Genomic DNA, 24,499 nt, shown 5'->3' on the forward strand with positions numbered 1-24,499 from the left:
GCACCATCAGCCTCAGGTGGTTTTTTGTTTGAAGTACAAAGAATGTGGTAAATTAGGAGAAAAGAACTGATTAGTGGCACAAGCTGATCCAGTCCCAGCCCCACTGAGGGACAATGGAAGAAGCAAATGCTGAGGGTGCTGAAAAAAAAGTCAAACTCCATTTTCAACACCACCAACCCAAATTCAACAAAAGTACTCAATCACTCATCTACCTTTGTGAAGAGGACGGCAATAGGAAAAAAAAAAGCCTTCTCTATTTTGATGGAGATCAAAACTAAAAAGAAACCAAACTCAAAAGTGAAGGAAGAAAGGAAATGTGACACAGAAAAAGAGGGGACTTTATAGTACAGGCTCTTATCCACCACAGCCAGGGAACTGCTCTGTCTGGCCAGGAGTACACAGCATTTCTCCTGTAACCCAAGTGCCAGTTGGCACTTCTCCCATGCTGACATTTCAGGGTTCACACTGACCTGGAGATAGATGCACTGTAAGTGGTTGGTGTATCAGCATCCTGTGCTTTTACAGCCATCAAAACTACACAGAAAACCAGTTAAAATAATGCTACATTGGATGAAAAGTCAAGGAATTGAACGTTAGGGAATGTCAGAATTAAGGTTGTCAATATAATTTTAATTTTCACACTTGTGAGTATAGTTTAAAATTATATTATCAGGTAAATCTGAAATAAAATTTCTTAATTCAACATGTATGACAGAGATACATGAGAATAAAATAAAGGTATCTATTTCACTTAATTCTGGCACTTGTAACTCTCAAATGCCTTACTTTGTTACCCAAATAAAGTATTTCTTTGCACACAGTGTTCACAGCACACAAGAGTATAGAAATATTTCAATCATTTCTGTCCAAATCCATTTTAAATTGCTATTTTGTTGAAATTATCCAAGTTCCAACTTTAGAATAATTTGCTGAACAGTATCACTATCATCTTTTAAATAAGTCTAATCTGATAAAAAAAATGTTAAAACACACACATTGTAAAATTAGTTCACTCACTGTACCAAATATTTATGAACTCCAGGTACTGTGAATTAAGTTTGTCTTGTTTTATTATTATTACTTTCCATGTTAGTCTTCATTTTATTTTTTATAACTTTATTATTCTTATGTTTGAACTTAAATTCTTTATTTATTTATTTAACTTCTAAATACAAGAAACCCTGACATATATCTCTAAATCTCTTCAAAGCATATTTTAAATCAATTTGAATAAAAATCTGAAATGATCCTTTAAAATTATTTAACTGCTACAAGTTTTATTCAATTTTCATGTGAAAAGTGAACTTAAATGAAGACTCTACACAAGATGCAAAATAAATGAAAAATAAAATAAATGAAAATAAATGAAAAATAAAATAAATAAAAAACAAATTACCCTCCAGGTAATATTTGTTCAACCGAGACTTCCACAAGACAAATGTACCTTTCCCTCTCGTTCTCCAAAATTTTAATTCAGGAGTCACTCAGATCATTCCTCCAAATCACAACCCCTCAAGGAACTACAAAATATTTCATTTACTCTTCTTACAAACACCAAGCACAACCAACTGCCTTCCACTTGAATTTGGACATTGCAATTCAGCATCAGACAGCTAAAACAAAACTGTTCCTCTTGGCCTCTTGGACAGTGAGCTCCCCTTGTCTCCTGAGCCAAGAAGAGTAAGGCATCATCAGCTTTTGGACAGCAGAGGTCCAGGGAAAATCTAAGATAGTGAAGATAATGGTATTGACTGGGTAGGTGGAACCACCCTTTCCCTCTGAATCATTTAAAGCCATTATTCCAGCAGAGAGTTTGAAGTGCTCTGTTTTGAATGAGCCATCAAAACAGAGTTGGGACCACTTAACGTGGCAAGTGGTGAAGCAGAAAAGCAAGTCATTGGCAACAGGAACTAAATGATCTTCCAATCTCTCCCTCTTGACACAGGTATGGGTGCTGGTGGCAACCTTGGTATCTCAAATACAGCCATTTTGGCTAGAAAAGCAACCATTTTAGATAGAATCAGCTGGGCAGACTGAGATGCCCAGAGCTTAGAATCATAATAAAAGATAATGGGCCTTATACACCAACAGTCCCAGTGTTGTTAGAGTAAGAGTTGTAAACCTGGCAGCAGGTTTTTTGTTTGAGTAGTGTTAATGGATGCTTTTTTTGTTTGAGTAGTGCTAATGGATGCAGATCAACACCACCTTCTGTCCAAATTTCACTCTGGGATATTACACACTGTTTGTTTGTGTCTCTCTATCCTCCAACTGGAGATTCCCATCTCAGCTCTGAGTATCTGTGCTTGTATATTTAACAGGTAGACTTCTGTCCAGTGACCCAGCCCACCCTACACCCTGTGTCATCACAGTCAGGACAGGAAAATGTACCCTCATACTCTGGCAGGTCACAATCTCCTAATATACATACGACTAAAAAATAACATTAACATTTACCAGAAAAATTACATCCTCTGTTCATGCTGTGCATCACTACAAAACACAGTAAACACCTAAAGAAACCTTAAGAACCATTTTCTGAGTAAAAACCATGCAATCCCAAGCATTTTCCGTAATAATTGAAGAGGAAATAAATGTGATCTGAATTTAGCTCGGAGTTTCATTCTCTTTGGGATCCTTCAGGATGTCCTGTGCCACATAAACTAAATATTATTTGGCCAACAGGGCCAAAACCCCCCAACTCAGAGAAATCACCAGAATAAAATACAGTTGTGAATTTCTGAAATTTGTTTTGTTCTGTGGGGTGAGACCCTACAATAAATGCTCTCCAATTACACAGCCATCTGAGTAATTTTGCAACTGGTGACCCTTATAACGATGTTCTCATTTTCAGAGCCAACGTGATGCCACACAGTGATTTGTCTGTAAAATTGAATTTTTGCCTCCAGATAGATAGATAGATAGATAGATATAAAGTTTATTTTGAAATGTCTCTTAGTGCTTCTGAGCCTGACTGATGTGAGATGTTATTTTGAACATGCCAAAGCATCTGAACGGCTCCAGTCCTTTCTTTTCAGCGTGCATTCCTTGATAAGTGGCAAAGCTTCCCACTTATCAGTCACTCAAAGTGACTGTGGCTGTCAGTTGTGTACAAAGCGCAATCAGTTTGGAAGAAGAGACACCAGCATTTTTCTTCTCAGCTTGAAGCAAACACGTTTTGACTGCTAGTCATTCAATTTTAAAGCATCTTCAATTAGGGGCGGATGAAGATATAAAGAAAACACATCCTAAACACCTCTGCCAGCCAGCAGTAAAAAATTTATTGTTATCTTCTGCTTTACCTTACTGCAGAGGCAGCAGCAGCAGCCTTTTTTTTGGCTGTACAACAAAAGTGCTCAGCATTACACACACTCCACACACAGACAAGAGCACGGCCATAAAGAGCTCATGCTCAGCTTCTCCAGCCTCTTACACACTTACACACTTACACCTTCTGCTCAATGGGTGCACAAACATGCACGGAGCTCACACGGCACCCCACGCCACCCATTCTCAATACAAATACCCACAAAATGACCTCTACTGCTCCACAGCCAATAAAATGCCAAACAAAACCATTAATAAGGCCGTGGAAATACGGGGAAGGGAAAGGGAGAGCTGGCAGAAAGGAGAAGTTGCTGAGGGAAAGGATGGGCAGCTGCGTGAGAAACTCAGTACCAGGGAGCTGAAAGTGAAAGAAAATAATCAAAGCTGATGGGTGAGAGATGCAGAAATTGGAGAGGGGATCTGAAAACAAACAAAAAAAAGATGTGGCCATGAAATGCCTGCTGAGGAGAGAGAGACCAAGATGAGGCCTTGGAGCTCAACACTGCCAGCTGCGCTGACTGGATTTGACTGCTGGCCTTTTCCTTACAGCCTTAGATGCTGGATTATTTTGGGTGTTTCAGTGTTCTGGTTTTTAATAACAAAAAGTTTCTGGCCTTCCCTTGTGATTGTGTGAGAGAACTGGAAAACGGGAACACTGAAAGCTCAGTAACAGAAAATAAATTAAGAAAAGATGCTAAAATGGCAAGGGAAAAAAGGCATGAAGCTCAAAACACGTTATAATTTGAGAACATTTGGACCAGTAACACTGGAGGAAGCAAGTGCTATTGCAATCAAGTAGCTCAGCATAGGCAAAAAAAGCTGATTTACCTCAATCAAACATGCCCTTGCATTTTCAATAAATTCAAGTTCACAGAAGCAGAGAGCATTCTGAGTTTGAAGGGACCCACCCACAAGGGTTCAATTCTTCTGGGAATAGCCTATCTGGTGATCAAACCCCCAACCCTGGCACAGTTAGCCCCATGCTCTGACCTACTGAGCTCATGAAAGTTTTCAGCAGATACTCCTGGCTTGAACTGGCACAACTACACCAGTCAACAAATTTGGATGGCATAAGGGCAAAGAAAATGCCTGAGATTGAACTACCTGTAGAAACTTGCTAAGGGTTATCTTTGGAGTTAAAACCATGGTGCAAAATGATACTCTGCGCTGAAAGAAGTACAGATAAAGACCTCAACAGCTTTTTACATAACTTAACTTTCCTGGTAAGGGAAGAAAATGAAGGCCCACAGGTAACTCAGAAGTCCAGCCTAACACAAATATTATTAGCGGAAGTTGAGAGGACAGAAAGCAATTAGCTCATTCTGACTGATTTTTCTCTTTTTTTCCTCCCTTTTCCTATTTCCACCCTGAACCTTAGAGGCTGGGTATTTTTGTTTGTCTTTTTATTTTGCTTTTTGTTGTTTTTTGTGGGTTTTTTTTGTTTGGTTTTGTTTTGTTTTTTGGTTGGTTTTTTTGTGGGGTTTTTTGTTTGTTTTTGTTGTTGTCTTTGGTTTTGTTTGCTTGTTTGTTTTTTAGTTTTGTGCATGCTTATGTGTGTGGTTTTGAATAACTTCTTTCCCAGGGGATTTTTTCCTGCTCAAGGGGGACAGGCAAGCTATTCTGATAACTGATAGGACATCAGCTGCAGAGCTTTGTGAGGAACAATTGTTTTGCCTCTTTGCTGGCAACGTCAGCGGTTTGGGAAGAGGTTGCAAAGTCATGGGAAAGGCTGTAGTGTGACTCCCTTTTGGGTCTCACTGAATGCAGTATGCCCATGTTTATAAGTTGTGGGAGAACAGCTGCTCCTGACACATGACAAATTTGGACAAAATGTCCCCACATCCACGAGACTGCTCAGTTCGACTGTGCAGTCATAGCTTGTCATATCCACACTGGCAAAACAAAACAAAAGAAAAAAACAAACCGTTTCAGTGGACAGAGCTTGTTCTAAAAATATTTTGGAGAGTGAGGAGGAAGATACTTTCTCACAGTTTCCTACTGAAGAAACTCATTAAACTCCCACTAGTATGAACAAGAGCCTTTTCTCCATGTTCAGTGGGAGTTGGATCAGGCCCTCACTTGCCCTCACTTCAACAGCTTTATTGTCTTACCAAGGAAACCTTTTGTCCTCACCTCTCTCTAATATGCAAAGAGGACTCTAATTATAGAAAAACTAATACTGTTCTGCCTTGCAAGGGCTTGCAAAGCGATTGTAGCACCACAAAGCATTGCTCTGCTGTCACTGACTTCTCATAACAGCAAAATTCCTGAGGAAAACAGGAATCCAGAAGCAACAGGCATTATTAAATCTGTAACCAAGCCCTGGTGTAGCAGCTGCTCATTTTTGTGTCTCCGGTGAAGGACTCTTCTCTCCAGCCCTTTAAAGCCTCGAGAGAACTCTGGTTACAGCTGTGAGATGCTGGAAAACAGGAAAGAAATGCCCCAAGACCTTGTGGCTGCACTGAGGAGATTCTGACAGGGCAAAGATGAGAATCAGGACCTCTACCCTCCTTACTGTAATAAAAGCTCAAAGTTCTCCAAGTATTTAGCTCACATAGTGGCCTGCTGGAGTTTTTTTATAAGCAGAAGAAAGAAAATGAAGGGCTTAGTCATGTTGGAAGTATAATTTAAGACTGCAAACTTGTTGGGGTAGGGAAAAAATGTTCACATTTCTTTTTGTACAGTCAATTAATCTGTGTCTTCTCTCAACAAGAGCGAGAAACTGGTACCATCTAACAAAACAAAAAGAACACAAACAGGCCTAGATATCACGCAGCCAGCTCTGGATAACAGATGATTGCTCACCTGAGGAGTTCAAAATAACAACAAATCTAAACAACAAAAATTGCTGCCATAACTGCGTGGGTAAATTGTGGTATCTAAAGCGCTCTGGAAGCAGGTCTCTACCACTGTTTTGGAAGACTGGAGTCAATCCAGAACCTCTTGCTGTTTGGAAAGTTTTGACAATAACAACTGTGTCATTTCAAAACTTTGCATGTTAAGCTCAAGAAATATTTTGCTGAACTTCTGTGTAACTCAGAAACCAAATCCTTCTTTCCTCCCCCAAAAATATAGCTACGTTTTGAAAAATAGATTTGGCTGAAAAATGGACTAGCCATCCTACAGGATATTCAAAGTTCAAGATTTTATTACATTCCAAATTGGAACAACATCTTAAACCTCAGAAGGAGGTAATGAGAATGAGAATATTCTGGTTTGAGAACACACTAGTGCAGCCAGGTCCCTTCATCTACCAACACAGCTCATGGGGAAAGGGACACAGCCAGCTGACTTCGGGTGGGAGGATGGAAACCTGGATCCAGACTCACAAAGGAAAGCCTCCTTTGGAGCTGGAAGGACATGCAGGGCAGCTGAGCGATTCTGAAAGCCAGAAAGCCTGCAGCACGATGCCCGGAGGGCTCTGGTGCCCACACCTCCTTCTAGACAAGCTGCTGAGGCTCTGCAAAGCTTGAGGCCATCGAGGCCACGGCAAACTTTCCACCTGGGAGCTGGCAGAGCCACATCCCACCTGGCAGGTGTGATACAAAACAGGTTAATTCAATTTTTACTCTGTCTGTGAAACTTTCAGCAGAGAAAGAAGGCCTGCAAAAGCTGCTTTCAGCAAGGACAGCTGGGATATAAGAATAAGACATCTGGCCCAGGAAGGCAGTGATAGACAAAACAAAGGACTGAATCTCTGGGAACGTGGGGTGGGATTTGTGGTGATGAGGTTAACTATTCTATGCACAGAGGGACTGTACATAAATAACCCTATTGCAGAATCACGCGTCCACTCTAGAATCTCCTGCGTGCATCTTCAGGCCTGAATGAAATTATTTTAACACATCTTCAGTGTTGGAGAGATTAATTCCGATATTTCAGGCACTTGGTAACAGGTGGAGAAGGCCAGAGACACTCATTACAGCTTTGCATCAGAATTTAGTTGGGATCCCCCACTTCTCAGTGGTCCAAACTTTCTCACCAAAAAAGAGTCCTGTTAAAACATCTGCTCTAGAGCTGGAGGAAAATGAAAACCCTCTCCTAAAACACACAGTCATCAAATGGTTACTGTCTGTCAGGAATTGCTCTCAAGTTTCAGAAAGCACTTGGTTCCTGGGCTAAGTATGTCACTCAGGAAAAAACACAAATTATTAAGCAAGTACTGACAGATTAAACCAAAAAAGTCATACAAAACTGTGGCCTAAATGCTAGAAACGCTTTAAAGCAGCATTTTTGCTTCCTGCTGTTTAGAGAGCTTAGTTTTACATTATTGGCAACCTGAAGTGTTCCAAGATCTTGAGCTGGGCTCCCCAAAAAATTTTTTGTCTAAAAATCAGAACAGACTGGAAAACAGCATTTGGCCTCTGTTTTGTTTGCCTTCTAATTTTGGAACTTGTAGTGCTCATGGTTTCAGATTTTGCCTGGAAATATGAGACTTGGAAGTTTACATTTTGGAGAAATGAAAGCTGGCATTTTTGTCATCACATGACTCCAAAAGCTGGGGCTTGAGGAAAAAAATATAAACCATTGTCAGGTTTTCTACAAAATTGTGAGATTAGCAGTATCAGTTTTATCACAATTTAGGCTGCAAGGTTGACCTATTTTATCAACAGTGCCCTACTGAATATGAATTACTTTATGAATTTTAACAACCATATTTCATTTTAAATATAGTTCAATTAAAGTGACATTCATCACTGAGCTTCAAAGCAAACCCTTCCATCATCATCCTGGGCTAGACTTTTTCTCTTGAGCAAGTGAACTGCATGACCCCTTCAAACTTTGTGTTTCAGAGACAGCCTTTGAAGCAAGACACCTTTGGGGTGTACTGGGGGACAAGCTCAGCATCATGAGAAACATCATCCAAGGTTCTTCCACTCTCTGCCCACCTGACATGATAGCTACAGAGCCTCAGACTTCCCCAGGCTCTAGAGTAAGGGCACCAGGAAGCAGATTATGACCCTGCAAAAGATGAGTAGGCAACCAGGACAGTTCCCTTGAGGCCCTGAAGGGCAAAACCAAACTGAATCCAAGAACTTGCTGAGCTGTACTAGGTGTCAGCCTGTTCCACAGCTGCAAATCACTACCATTCTAAAATACAACCGGAAATCTTTGGGGTGGTTGATGCACAAGAGCTGTGAAAACACAGGCTCCAGTTCCATCTACGGTACAACAGGACGACTGAGGGGTGCAGGGGAGAAGACCACAAATACTCAGCAGGCAGAAACTGTGAAAACCTTACACAGAAAGATTAGGTAGAACAGAAAGCAGTGTGCATGGGAGGATGCATTCCAAAGTGGCATAAAAACAAATGGGGGAGGGTTAGTTAATTATTCAGAGAAACTCAAACCTCTTCACAAACTAGGTCTAGAACATCCTGGAAAGTAGGAAAAAAATTACAAACATTTGCCAAAACACAAAATCCCATCTAGTACCTGTTTCAGCATTTTGAGGTTGTCCAGATTCTCACATTTAATCTAATCTGCAACTTTTCTCCAGTTTACTTAACTCTCCATACAAACTTGTTTTCTGTTCTAGCGACACCACCTTCCAATTAATTCAGAAGAGACAGGCTTGAAAAAGACATGTCAATTAGAGACTCACATGCCAGGTACATTTTTCTGAGCTCCAGGAACTAAAGCATCTTTCTCCAGCATCACAGAAGTGCTGGTTTAATTGAGCTGTAGTTACACTGAGCATTTGCAGCCCTCTAAGGCGGAGAGAGACGTCAGTCTCCCCCTGGTTACGTTTTGCTTTTCAGTGATTGTGTGATGGGGTAAGGAGAGAGGGAACTGTTTCCAAGTTAGCACACTGAGAGAAAGGACTCATAAATCATGGGGTCAGCCAGGTTATGCTTTATTTTAACCTTAGGGTATTATGCTTTCAATCCAATATTTCGTAGCTTTTTTCTGTGTAATAATTTATCTGGAATTATGGCAACTCTTACAAGCTTAGAAAAAAATTGGCTCAAGTAAAACAATTCCTTTGTCATAAATAAGTTGTGTTCATAACTACAGCATAATCATTCAACTGCACATAAGTCCAACAGTTATCCACTCTTTGTAGGAGTATTTCCCTGTCAATAAATCTAATGCTATTTCAATCTTCAGGCCAGTGTGACAGAAGCCTCTTAGATTAATTAGGGCAAGGTCAGAAAAACTGAACTCAGAGCTGCATTCTTGTCACAGTTTTCTTCTACCTACCATAACCCATAAGCTGACTGTAAACTCACTGACCATTTTAAACATGGGCTTCATTGTCTTGATTTATATAAAAAAGATGATTTCTTTAAGAATTGTTTCTTCTCTGACAGTCACTAATTGAGGAGAAGTATTTTGCTTTGTATTCAATGTCAATAAGGATTGTTTTTTTATTTTTAAACGTTTTTCCCTTTACAATTATGGGCTGCAACCAGGGTTCATGAGACTTGAGGATCATAAGGGCATGGAACTGTCCATACTGCCTGTGCAGTATAACCAAAATTTCACTACAGCTCTGTGGGAATGAGAGAACTGTATTGTCTCACTGCCTGTTCAATTCTTGACCTTTCTTGCCTGACCATCCAAAAGAAGGGTGCCACAAATCTCATGGGGTTTGTGTGAAGTGGACCCTGGAGGTGAAATCCTGACCTCGGCAGGGTCAGTATTTCATCTGAAATCCCTTGAGACCGACCTCCAAATCATTTCTAAGGATTGCAGCTTCTATCAGATGGTAGTTGGCTGACTTTCATTTACTACTGACTTAGGTCAAACTTGGACCAGAGATCAAGAGATGAAAGGCTCTATATCTCATTATCAATAACCAGGGTTTTCTTCACTACCCTAAAAACAACATACTTCATTCTTATCTACAAGGCGTTAAAACTTAAAAGGGTTGGGGTCAAATTATGTTACGTCAATTTATTTTTATTCACTGCTTATAAAACAACTTCCTCTCTTGCTGCCATAGCTAAATGCTAAAAATATAAATATTTTCCGTGCTATTGTACAGGTTTTGCTATTGCTTTTCTTTTAAAAACTTATTAAAAATGCAGCAATAAAGAAAAATCCCTCCCACACACAAATTAAAGAAGAAGAAAAGAATACAGAGGTCAAGGACAAACCAAGTCTTACCAATCTCAAAATTATTTTCAGCAAAGCACATTTTGAATAGAAGTTGCCTTTTAACAGAGGGGTGGACCTTCCCAGGAGTTTTTCATAAATGCACAAGTCCTGATATGGACAGAATATCCTCTGGAATGACAGAGCCAAGTTTTCTTCTAGTATGAAGCTCCTCTGATCTGGCTGGAATTAAGTTTTCTTAAATGGTTTACAATTGTCACTGATCATTTTAGGCAACGCACTCTGAAATACCAGTGAAAAGCTTTGGAAGGAGAATGCTGTTGCTACTGAACAAACAGAACAGGCTACAGCAACTTGCAATGCTCTGTACAAACTGCATCATCAGAAAAACAGAGATTTTACCCTGATCCTCGATATCAGCAAGAAGTCAAACTTCTCCTTTGTTATTCCATGGAAACCTGCACAGCCAAACTGATTTGCATTGTTCCCAAAACAGAGGCATGAACATGGGAGAAAAGTAATCAACTACAGTCAGTAGCATGAAAAGGAACTTCTGAATACATAAAGGAAGAAAGAGGCTAAATAAAGTTTACTGGTTATGCTGGTTTAACAGCTTTTTCTACTACTGGAAATAAACTGTAGATACCAGGAACTTACACAGTTGCTCTCCTGAATCTGACCAAACTTTTCACCAGTTTCTCACTCACACAATACTTTGCCACAAATAAAAATTTCCAGACTTAAAACACCTCAGGCAGAGGGAAGAAGGTGCACTTGATTATCAATCACTGAAGAGAACTGCTTCAGCAAAACCTTAAAAACGGAGCTGTGGGACATCAGTTCCAAACAAACTCTGGGAATGCTTTTGTCACTCCTGAGGAAAGAGGATTTGGTCCAGCAAATGCTTGTTTGCATGACCAGCTCCTCTAACATCTTCCTGATCCTACAGGACCCATGTTAATCATATAAGGCCTCCCAGAAACTGACCTTTTTTGCTAAATGACAGGTAAAATCCTCATGTGTTTCCATAAACAAGATGCCAGCCAACTGCAGAGATTCTTAAAGAAACTGTGGCAATAATGGCTGAGGGAAAGAGTGGGGAAAGGGAAAGGAAGAGAGGTAACAGGGGCATGGGAGGAGACGTGTCTCTGACCTGGATCTGTTGCTGAAGAAGGTTAATTTTGTGTTGCTGCTGCAGAAGCTGCTGCTGTTGTCTTGCAATCTGTGAAGAAATTGCACAGAAGAAACATGAGATATGGATAACCATTCCCAGATTCCATCCATTGGAAGCTTCGACCCTGCTTAGTTCTTTAAACCTCTCCATTGAGCTAAGAAACCTTCAAGGGCAGGAGGCAGCAGCCTGGAGACTGCTGCTGAAGCAAGGGGCACATGTTCAGGAACAATTCATTGCTAATTCTAGTGAGAAAGGGAATCTTACAGAAAATGACAAACTGGATATGAAGACAAGGACCTATGAAAAAAATCTTACTGAAATGGCACTGCTAAAATTCCCCAGGAGAGAGAACAATACTGGCAGGGAAACTGAAAAATAGTGGAGGAAAGTGGAAAAAGCAAAAGAGTAGGATGGCCAGAAACACTCTTCTGTTTGGCACCACTTGCTCAAAAATTCCAAAAAAATGGCAATCTGACACCATGCAGGAAGGTTCTTAGTGTACTTCTTGTTTTTTTAAATGCAGAAACAGGCACAAAGAGACTGGAACTGAGTTTGGAAAAATCACTGACTCTTCAATGTGTGTATCAGCTGCAAGAAACTAAGGGGGCAGTAGCAGTAAGGCTACAAGGCTCAACACTGAAACCAGTTTGTGGAAGGGGATGGAGCTGTTCTAAGTCTCCTCTCAAAGCCAAGTGCAATTTTCCCTAAGGACTTCCACCCTCCCTCTCTGCTAAATGATTGCAAACGCTGCCATAGACACATTTTATACACCGTGAAGGAAAAAAGCAGACATTAACAGAATGGAATTAAGAGTTCTAAAAGCTGGAGGCAGATAAACCGTTCTTGAACTTAAAAAGCAAATTTGAAAAACTTTCATTTAAGTTATCACAAAAGCTCTGCTCTCATGAACAGCCAGTGCAGCAGTACAAACATTAGAAAGAGCTCTGCTCTTCCCCTGTGTTATGTGTACACATCTCAGGGTCAGTTGGTAACTTATACATACTTACTGGGAGAAATTTTGTGCTTTCTTCCCCTCAGGTGTTTTCTTTTCTTTCTATTATTAGACTATTTGCATAAGAAACACTCAGTCATAGTTAGCTCCACATCTAACAGATGAAATAAATATTTTCTTTCTGGAGCCTTTATTTAAGAAAGAAAAGTAATTTTTATCACTACATTTTTTCCAGAGTCTGGATATTTTAATTTCTGCATAATACAGAAGTAAATGTGCCTTCTTCAATTAAAAGAAATCCCAGTTTTCCTAATTTCTTATTGCTTTTTTACATTGTTTTCATTTTCTTATTCACTTTCAAATCCCTCAGCCATCCTGTGGCACTAGTGACTTTAAAAGGCAGGATAAAAGGAACAGCTCCTACAGGATGTCTCCTCGTGAAAGAATCTTGCCAATTCCATCTTCACTCCTTCATCCACCTTTGCTGTTTTAACAACAGCACGATACAAATTCCCCAAGGTAAGTCACTTCTGTTCTCCCTGTGTGGGATTTCAGGCATAAGGCCAAAACACCCTTTATTTAAGATAAGGTTTTTAAATAATTAAAAACAGGGAAAACCAAGGCTTAAATGTCTGAAGGTATCAGCAGTGGTTTAGAAATCTTAAGCCTTGCTTAAGCACAATACCAACACTGAATATGACAACTATGACAGATTTTAAAGAATTTTGTGAGTTTCATAAGACTCATATAGCTGCAATTCTGTGATAAAATTTTGGACTAAACATCTAAATATTCTCTGCTCATGTTCAAGTACAAAAGTGGATATTAATTTCTGTTAAAATCTGCACAGTGAAATCTGTGAGAAAAGTTATGTTTTTGCCTAAAATGTTGTATGTCCGTGTATGCACATTGGAACTGATCACATGTGAAAACCATGTTTGCATTTCCAGTGAAGGGCATACTTGCAAGAACTGAAAATCAAGCCTCTCAAGTGCAGAAGAATAAAAGTCACACTTGTTCACTGACTTTATATTATTCTTTGCTTTTTTCCACAGTTGGCAAAACCCAACCTTTTCATTTCTCACATTACAATCCAAGTGCTGCATTTTGTTCTTTTTATACCTATTCAGTATTACTGAATTAAAGCAGCTTCAGCAGATTATTCAGGAGGGCTGAATTTGCCTGTTTATTTACAGATAGTTTAAAACCCCAAAAAGTATTGAAAGATAATATATAATTGCAGAGTATTCTGAGTTGCAAGGGACTCATGAGGACTGTCAAGTCCAACTCTTAAGTGAATGGCCCATGCAAGGGCTGAACTCACAACCTTGGCATTACTGGCACTAGGCTCTGAACAACTCCAAGATGGATATATTTCAAATTAAATCATTCTTCTGATATGTTTTTGTTCAAACTTTTTCACCTTGGAGAACAAATGGAAAAGATTTTGGGTGCAGAACAACTTTTAGAGTATGAAGCCTGAAAGACAAACTACTGGAAAGTCCTTCTAGGAAACGATTTAAGCTGAAAGCCACTGTCATAATCACTCACCTGCTCTTGTTGCTGCTTAGCCAGCTCCATTTGCTGGCGTTGTTTCTCGATCTGAGATGCAGCCAGCTTCTTCTGTTCATCGTGAGCTGCTAGCAGCTGTTCCCTCAAACTGGTCAGCTGATTGATCATACCCATGAGCTGCCTTTCTTTCTCAGCGAGGCTTTCTGGAGTCCCTGGGCATCATATGGTGGGGGGAAACAAAAAAAAAAGGGGTAAGGAGAAGAGAGGAAATTTAGAGCAATCCAGCTCTTCATTTTGCAGCTTTACTGTAAGCAAAGTTTTAGGAGAACCAAAGAGCAGCAGCAGCAGCAGCATATTGCAATATGCTGCACACTAAGACCTGTTCCTCTAGAGGAAAATGAGCCATGGAGGATAAATCCAGGCTTTGATCTGGTGTACCCCTTCAATGTTTCTTTGCCCTTTCATCTGTTTCCCACTGCCTTTCTGTCAGATTAATAAAGTGAAATAACACTGCCTATTTTGAGAAAGTTTCAAGTTTTAAACACTGGGGATCAAAAAAATCAACCCTTCCAGGTTTCTAAGACAATTATATTTGTGTCAGAAACTTAGGAAAAGGTATGGTTTCTGTAAATGTCAAAGCATTGATGCAGGATAAGTATTAACGTCCCTCTATAACCTGCTATATCACCTACATCCCTGATTAGGATTAAATTATATAGCACTTAAATTGTCAATAACTCCTATTGCTGTTGCTGCCACCAAGGTGCACTTTCAAAGGAAAAAGTCTTTTATAAACATATCTGAAAACCTGAGTTAAACACAACTTAAACACAACTCACCATCACTCTCATTTGTACTGCTGTTAGATGTTTTTTTTAATAATAAGAGTTCAGCAGACACAGAGGAACTCACTATCTCACTTTCCTAACTGTGCTGAAGAAATTATTTTTCTATCCAGAAGGACAGTGGTTATAAGGGAAGGGAAGAAAAAATTCCAAGAAAAATCAAAAGCTATGAATCATACTCCAAAAAAAAACCCAAAAAAAAACCCAACAAAAAAACAAACAAAAAATATACTAAAAAAACCCCACAAAAAAGGGCACTTTTAATATATGTAGAATCATTTGACTGTGAATTTAAAAGACTTGAAAATATGTGTAGCAGCTAATCCACAGATATCCCCAATACCACCACACCCTCTCACATGAGTCAGATCCTATGAAAACCTTTCTAAAAAGCCTTTAGGAAAGGATTAAGGCTATCAGTGTTAATGCCTCCTCTGAAAATAGCCTGGTTTTGGGACCACCCTTCCATACAAACCTCTTTCAAACACTGGAAGCATTCTTCTGCCAATGTCACTAGTGTTCTCCAAGTGAAAAAAAAAAAAAATGTAAAAAGAAAAAAAAATTGGCGACTACAGCAAACATGTTCCTAGCCAACTATCAGTCAGACATGGAAAAGAGCTACTGGTAATAGCTCATTTAGTCTACCCCCCTGCCAGTGAAGGAATGTTCCCTATAATATATTTACTACAGCTTTCTAGATTGGATTGAAATGTCTGAAATGGTGAATCATCTACTGTTTGCTCTGAAAGACTGTGCCACAGCCTCTGAGGTACCACTGGGAGGGCTCTTTGTTTGATGGTTACCTTAATTTACCTTTTTGTTTCTTTTTTCCCTTTGTTATTTTTACTTAATTTCAGTCATGTGATCCCAAGCAACATCCCATTTGTTACATCAGCCAAGTTCAAATCCATTTGTAGACATATGCAAGCGGAAAACCACAAAGAATCACCAGGAAAAAAACATGACAGAAGAAATGTAATTAAATTGTTTTTTATTAGGGTTCTAGAAATTTCTGTGAAAATATTCTCACCACATAACAAAGAACTACAGCAGAATATTCTCAGATAAAGCCTCCAGAAAAACTGTGGTACAAGCTGGAAACTTGAGAAACACACTGAAACAGAAACCATAGGACTTTAAACCTGTTCTGCTAAAAGCTGTGAGAAAGAATGGAAGCCAGCGCTAAAACACTATCACGGCTGAAGAAAACACTTCTATCTATGATTTTTCCTTCCAACACTGGAGACAGAGAACTGCTACAAGTAATGCATTTGCCACCTGGCCATGGAATTAATCAGAAGTTTCTATTGCCACTCTTCATCCTTTATTTGTTTTTCCCCAGAAAAAAGGTGCAGTGTTTCCAAGTGGTGTAGAAGAATTATTCTAGAAGGCAGCCCCTGCCTTGGTCTGTCCACATGGGTTTACTGTAATGCCCCTCTAATGAAGACTATCCTGCACTGATACTGCCACTAGAAGTGAAACATCTGAAAACAAAATATTTTGTATTTCTTTATTCAGCAGCTATTTTATGCCTGACTTTTACTGAGGGGTGGATGCAAGCATGAGAGAGAGGGGAAGAAGGTCCTACAGAAAGAAGGAATACACAGGATTGTCTCAGTCCTTGAGTCAGGGTAAGCAAAAAGAAATCACTGTCAAATACACCAACACACATCACAGCTCCTCAGCCAGTGCTGGTTCATCCGTGTATTTTGAGCTACTACAGTAGCTTTCAGTTGGGAATCAAAAAGCACTTTGTAAAGTTAAATTAATCCCCATCTTTAAATTAATCTGAAAGGTGGAAAAACGTTTCCATATGTGTAAACTGACAGACAGAGAGATCACAGAGTTAGGCAGAAAAAGACGTGCTGGTAGCCAACCCCGCGCGTCAAAGCTCTGGCTGTGGGAACAGGACACTCCACGTGCCACTGACCTGAGCAGGGCACCAGACACAGGCAGGACATCCACCTCCTGCACTGCCTCTGCAGCCTCACTGACCCACAGGGCAGCAAAAAAAACTTCCCCTCCAGGAAAAGGGCAGCTTTCTCTGAATTCCAAGAATAAAGATGAAGAGCTGTGCCCAGCTCTGGGGTCCTCAGCACAGGAAAGACGGGGACTTGTTGGAAGAGGAGCAGAGGAGGCCACAAACATCATCAGAGGGGTGGAGGACCTCTCTTATCAGAAAGGCTGAGAGAGTTTGGGCTGTTCAGCCTGGAGAAAAGAAGGCTCCAGAGACACCTTCCATATACTTAAAATGGGATTACAAAGATGGGGACAAACTTTTTAGCAGGGCCTGCTGCGACAGGATGAGAGGCGATGGTTTTAAACGAAAAGAGGGTCAATTTAGCTCAGACATAAGGAGGAAATTTTTTACAATGGAGGTGGTAAAACATTGAAATGGGTTGCCCAGAGAGGTGGTGGATGCTTTATCCCTGGAAATTTTCAAGGGCAAGTTGGACAGGGCTTTGAACAACCTGGTGTGGTACAAGGTGTCCCTGTGCATTGCAGGGGGATTGGACCTGATGACCTCCCAACCCAAACTATGACTCTGTGAACCAAGAGTAAGCAGGCAGTGCAATGAAGTGCCAATGCAGACATCAGAATCACAGGCACACTGCAGCCATGCAGCCAGGGACAAATCGACTCAAGTCTCTCCATAATTATTCAGTTTTTAAGAAAATCTGAAATGCTCACAAGGGGTGTTTTATATCCTACTTAGTAAGTACAATGCATAATTCCTTGGGTTTATACAGCTGGAGTGAGAGTAGTCTGACAAAAGGCAGACTTCTTGCATTATATTTCTCAAGCTATTTCAGTTTGCTAATAAACCAAAGGGGAAAATTTATCAGCATCAGCTTTATAAAAAAATCTTCTGTTGGAGACTACTTCCTGGAAAACATGGCTTAGTAGGTACTTTTTTTCACAGGACTAAGCCATCCTTCCAGTAACTGGAATAGTATTTAATGATAATTTCAATTCTTTGAGGTAATAATTCCTTGCAAAATAAGTACTTGGATAGCCATACTCTCAAGTGACCTGCAGAAAACCAGAGGCAAAAAAAGATCAGATGTGTGGCTCTAATGAGAGATGGTGAGTTATGTGCAGATTTCCCCCTGTCTTATTCACACATCTGTATAAGCCCCACTGATGATGAATCATAGTTCTAACATATCTTGCAGGTCACTGGTGGCTTGTAAATGTGTGAAAATGAAAAACAAGGGAAATACTTGAATCAGATCTTGATAATAATGTTAAGTGTTTACATTTAGTTTAAGTTTAGTATTTTTTATGTTAGCCTTATTACCTAGCACACTTTCTCTATAATTACCTTCATGGAAATGGTCAACTAAAGTGCTATTTCACAGTTGCCATGGCCAATCAAACATTACTTTGCATAACATATGAAGGCCAAAGCATGGACAGTTTTATTTATTTAATGGTGAGGTGAGGTGAGGGCAACAATGGGGTCACTACATAAGTACAATTGGTTATAGGAATTTTTCCTGGTGTACTAAAAATTATGAGTTAAGTGCTGCAGTTATTTGTTGATGCTTTTCTAGATGCCACAGATTAGGGGTAAACAAGGATGGTGGATTTTTGTGCTACCCTCGCTATTTTCTCTCAGTTAACCTGCACGAGATCTAAACCTCTATCATTGTGTGAAGTGTCTTGGCAGATAAGGGATTTCCATCTAAAGAATTCTGTAGCTTACAGGGCAAAACATGTCAGTATTTTATGCAACTGAACCAACAAGAAGAATGAAGGCAGTTTATGCCACTCTTGAGTTAATGAACTCTCCACATGGCTGCTAACCCTGACTTGGGAGGGGGTGCAAACCTCTAGCCCCAGCAGCCATCTTCAGCTGCCTCCTTACTAAATTCCCTGGGAGCTGCTCCAAGCAGCACAGAGTTGGGAATGGTTCTGGAGCTGGCCTTTACACACTGCAGTGCTCTCACTCCAGCCAGGCAGCAGGGCTGAGAGAAAAAAACCCCAAGTGTCCATTGTTGCAGCCTACAGCTTGACAGCAAGCTAGACTACAGAAGTACTGAGTGAGGAGCAAAAGGAGAGTGCCTTGAAACAGTGACTGCCTCAAGAATTACTCTTAATTACCATCAGATCCATGACAAAGAGATATTGCACATTTTATGCTCAACAAAGCTTTTAACCACCAGGCCACCTGCCTTTCAGGAGATTGTTGTAGGTGCTCCCTGTGCTCTCTCTCACTGCCATGGCAAAACACAGATTTTTCACAACTGATCCAAACAACTCAGGCAAAGGACCATCCAAGTACACACTGCAGGTTGCTAAGTGCATAAAGACACAAGAAAAGATGCTTTCCAGATGCATCAGCTTAATCCTCTATTACCACGAAGGCTCAGAAAAAACCCTATGTTTGTGGATGCAACACCCACAGCAGATGGCAATAAAAGAAGACTCAAATTAGTGGCATTCTGTATCGCCAAACCTAAACTTCATCTCAGATCAACACTACCCATAATAGTGTTTAAGTAGTAGAAGAAATTTACTCAAATGTGAAATAAACTATTACACATTCTTAGTTCTGATTCACAGTCTCAGACTGGCAGTAACAGTAACATTTTAATAAACATTAGAATGAAGACACCAATATGACCAAATGACACACTTAAAGTGAGAAAACGAACAGGAGAAACCTTGGCATACCCACCCAAAACAGAACCAAAGCAAAAAAAAGGCAGAGAAACTGCTTTTGCGATCAAAACAGTAAATACTTTATTATAATTTATTAGACAGAATGAGAATGTAAATGAGAAATTGGGAAAGCCAATATTTTCTTTGACAGACATTTTAAGCTTTTGCTGCAAATGTTCAGGCAGTGAGAGTGTTTGCTCCCAGACAAGCCTACGGATGTGTATTCTGCAGGGGCAGAGCTATGGCAAGGCTCTCAAGCCCTCTGTCATGTCCCCATTAAACTGCTGGGGATGGCATCAACCAGGGGTGCTTGTGTGCACCCTCACCCATAGAGACAGTGAAATCTATCTACCAAGTCAGTTTACTATCAAAGTAATTGCGTAAATAGCTTTTGAACTGTCAGAATCTGTCTTTCAAAGGAAAATCAAAGAAAACAATGCGCAAGTACAAAGCCTGGAAGACATAATAATATTGTATTATGTTCATATCATTAACTGTGGTTACAAAAGAAAAAAAGCCTCCTGTATCTACAAAGTTTTCTGTGGGGAAAAAAAAAATCATTAAATGGAAATAAGAATATTTTGAAGTACTCTGTATTCAAATAATGTTAAGATGTATAATAATAATTAGAGCATGCAGTATAAAGCATTTTTAGATTTCAAAGCACTACCTAATTGATCTTCTTAAAGACTGTTTGCAGGTAGAAAGGTAATGGTATGCATTATGTTTTTCAAGAGCAAACTAAGGCACGAAGCTTTTTAGCAACTTGCCGAAAGTCATTCTAAACTTTATGTGGTGTAGGAGGTTTTATTGCTGGCCTCGATGAAGTCACCAGCAGAACTATTTCATCAAGGCCAAGAATTTCCCCACTGACTTTTAACAGTAATACATGTTAAATAGATAATTAAGTCTGTGTTTGACCCAGTTGGAGACTAGGTAAGGTTTCAGCCAAGGGGACCCTTATGAATGAACCAATTATTGATGTCATCCAACTCACCGAGCAACAGAACCGTGCCACAACACAGTTTCTGTGTAACTTTGATGTAACAACAGTGTGACAAGGACTGAGCTACAGCCCATACATGAGCTAAAGACTGAGTCACCTCCAAGTTTTTCCTGAAATTATGTGTTTTTTCAGTAGACTTTCTAAGCTAGCAAAGGCTACAGTTTTCATACAAATATGAGGAATGTTTTCCAAACTGAACAGTCTATTAACTAAGCCATCCTCAGAAAGAGTAAAATCCTACTCGTTCTAACTGTACCAAATCCAAAGAATAAATAAAATTATCAGTAGTTCAAAAAATAAGTATCTTTTCTAGAGGATTTTCTTACGGTATCTTTCTTCCAGAGTATCATTCTTATCCCAGTGTCAACTATTTTATCCTCACTCCTCATTCCAGTTTTAACCTTGACATATTAGAAATCCAAACCCAACAATACTTTGCTCGGTAAGAAAGCCAGGAAAGTAAAACAGACAGGCCACCTAGTCTTCTTCTACTTTAAAGCAAACTAATCTGTGTCATGCACTCCCTAAATAAAAATTTAAAAACCTATTTATAACATAAATTTGAAGAGGAGTATTCCCATTCGTGCTGCTGACACCACCTGAAGTCACATGTGTGAGGCAATGGGGAGATGGTGTTTCCTGCAGGAAAAGTAGTCTGATAAACAGATCTAACTGCCTGAGGTAAGTTCAGAATTTAACATCTTCCTTCCTCTGTTTTTTGAACAGTAATGTGAAATGTTTATGGCCAAGCAGTGGTGTATGTACTTGCTGGGATGTGCTGGTGGGTGGATGTGGGTCTGTGCTTGTGAATGTGTGCTGACTCCCCTGACGCTTCCCTAATCAATACTTCAGAGAGGGCTTTACTATGGACTAGAAAACACAGCTTCTCAGGCCACTAAATCCTGGAGCTGTCAGGACAAAAACACCTGAAAACTGGCATTTTTCATTAAGTATTTAAGCAAACTTTGCTACACAATGACTGGCATCTTACAACTACCCACCTTGCTAAATTAAGTTATTTCATCTTACTGATAGGGCAAGTCAGCATAATAAAAGAAAACTTTCTGACTGCTTTTTACCTGGCAAGTCACCAGAAAAAGCAACAAGGAAAGAAAAAGTGCACAATTCAAACTGATTTGCCTGTACCTGCAGGTTTATATCATGAATCTTCTCTCTTTGACAAATAAAAATCCGTTTTAGGACAGCAAGATATAAGGAATGTATTTATTTCAGCACACGGACGTTCTTCATATTTTATGTTTGAGTGCAAGGCTGAAGAATGAATAAAACCAAATTATGACCAATTACCCTCTTTTGCCATTACTATCCTCAAGAACTCATATTCTGTGGGGAAAAAAAGCTCAGCCGTCTGCTCTGTAACAAACCAGCTCTCTGCTGTTTCACAGCCCTGGAAAGAGCCTGTCACTGAGTACTCTTTATTTGCTGTCAGAAAAAAGTTTTGGTACAGTACACCACAAAGAAAGCTTGGTATTCAACCAGGTTAGCAACTTATTGTCAAGGTTCCAAAAGGAATAGACAACATTTCTATTGAGACTGTTTCTGAGAAGTTATTAATTGTTTTACTGTCTAGACAACAAGTTAGAACTAGGCTAGGAAAATAGCGTTTGCTGCTGGAATTTTATGCAGGAAAAGAGTAAAAAGTGTGTGCACATGTGTGTGTGTGTGTATTTGCTTTGTTTTGTTTTGACAAACTGGCAGTTGTAGCTCAGTAACATTCAGCTCTATCAGCACATCTTTCAGGTAATTTTAGTACCACAAGCACAGCTTTAGGACCCTTTTGTAAACCAACTCTCTGAACCATTTTTAAATATAGCTGTTTGGACCCCATATCTTCAAACAAAGTCACTGGCATTTGCTACGTTAATTAGTTCAATTTTATTCTATTGTCTCTATCAATAATCACATCTTAAAAATAAAACTAGAACCTGACTTTTTGTGATCAAACTAAGTACCTTTATGTACAAAAACCTGGAACAACCTCTAATTGGTTGCTTTGCCGTAAAATCACATTTTTAAATGCCTTAAAAGAGATTCCTTCAACCCTCCCTTCCCATATACACAACCCTCAACTAAACTCCCATTCTAGGTCAAATAGCAGCAGCCTCATCCAGTCACAATCTCTACCTTAGGCTTTTTTTTGGCCTGAAGAAGTTCTGCGTTGGTGTGGCCCAGCTAGCACTGGCTACTTCCCTGCAGCCTGACAGTATCACATCGCCTTGTGATCAACCTCCACGATTTTGGCAGCTGCCAAATTTCCTCCTGAAACTTAGGATTCCCTGAGTGCAAGTGGGCAGGTTCCCATGCACCCCAGCACTTCAGGAATATTAACAAAGGACTAAAGCTCAATTTCCAATTTGCTACTATTAAATCCCTCAAAAAATAAACACAAAGAAGAAGATACTAAGCAGGTTGCAACAAATATTGAATTTACCAGTTAAAAACTGACAATCCAACATATCTTACCTCTTTCATTTATGACTCTCACCCTCCTTCTCTTGCCACTCCACTTACAATACTACCCACAAAGAAATAATGCAAAGCATCCACAGTTGACACAAGTTTGCAAACACTTTTGAACCATTAATTTGCAAATGTAAAATTCACACAGCTCCTAAGAAAGCGTGCAGCTTTCACACATCTCCTGGGGATCTGTAGTGTATTAGTCAAAGGTTTAAACCCAGTGTATTCCCCATGAATAATCTTTCTTCCTCTCCCCCTCCTTCCTCCTGTCCACATCCAAATGCAGAATCCCCAGCTTCCTTGTCTTTAGTTTACAGATTATGTGATCCAAAGTGTCACTCACTGGATTACTGCACATAACCTGAGCACTACCCGAAGCTTACTTGTCTTCAACTTGTCCAGCATTACTTAAATGGAATTATCCGTCACAATCCATATACCGAATCTGCATAGCTCACTTATCTCAAGATTCTGTGTGTCACCTACCAGATTATCCGTTTTAATCCATACATTGAATCTACATAACATATGTCTTTAATTCATGGGCTCTGATGAGCTATAGTATCGCTGAATGGATTATTTCTCTTTATCCATTATTGGCAGTCCTAAAACCGTTCACAGCGCACTCTCTCGTGCCCCATCTTCTCTGCACATGAGCAAAATCAGAGTCTTCAGCACACACATCTCACATCAAACACAGCCTGACACAATACCTGCACTGACACTTCGTGGAATTTGGAACCCAGTTTCTCATGCAAAACAAATGTCTGTGTTATCGTGAGTTGAAGATCAGGATTGATAGGCTGATCTCTCTTTCAATTACATCCATAGATCTGTGGTTACTCTAACACAGTCTCTGGAGTCACCTAGACTTAAGTGGATACAATTTAACCAAATTTAAATTCAATTTTAACCAAATTTTAATCAAATCTGAATTTGATTTTAACCTAATGACAATCCCTTTCACAGTGAGGGCAGAGAACACTTCACCTGAGTTGTTTACAAACTAACCTGCACAACAGAAAAGGTTGTTCAAACAACAATAAAAATATATCAGATTCAGACTTTCCCAGTCTTTCTTGAGAGATTTAGGCACAATCACTGTTAACAATGCCTTCAACAGAAAACCTACCCAGAAAGACTAGAAACAAAAGTCTGTTTAACCTTTTGTTCCACACATCTATTCAAAATTAGCTAAGTGGGGAACATATAAAATATGCATTATTATGTCTTGACAAGTTTCAATAGAAAGATGGACAAGATTAGCAGCAAGTGTGCACTCCAAGGGGATTTTAAGAAGAGTTCTCATCATGGTTAAAGCTGCCTCACTCACCCCAGTGTGCCCACGATGCACCTGAGGGGCCAGTACTGCTCCTGAGGCCCAGAAACCAGTGAAAGAGAAGCCTCATGTTAATTTTATATATTTAGGAATGATTACTGATATTTAAGAAATAATTTTTATACCTTTTCCTAGTA

At 39.6% G+C, this 24,499-nt stretch overlaps 1 protein-coding gene across 9 annotated transcripts in view; it reads right to left on the reverse strand.

Moving 5' to 3' along the window:
- SOX5 (SRY-box transcription factor 5) overlaps nucleotides 1-24,499 on the reverse strand; it is a 618,882-nt gene that overhangs the window by 134,588 nt on the left and 459,795 nt on the right. For all 9 annotated transcript variants that reach the window (XM_015627613.1, XM_015627615.3, XM_015627614.3 and 6 more), the window contains 2 exons: nucleotides 14,063-14,235; nucleotides 11,539-11,607 (listed from right to left, as the gene is read on the reverse strand). In XM_015627613.1, coding sequence (XP_015483099.1) covers nucleotides 11,539-11,607; nucleotides 14,063-14,235 — 242 coding nt within the window. The remainder of the gene's footprint in view (nucleotides 1-11,538; nucleotides 11,608-14,062; nucleotides 14,236-24,499) is intronic.

This window comes from Parus major, chromosome 1A, assembly GCF_001522545.3.
Source record: "Parus major isolate Abel chromosome 1A, Parus_major1.1, whole genome shotgun sequence".
NCBI lineage: Eukaryota > Metazoa > Chordata > Aves > Passeriformes > Paridae > Parus > Parus major.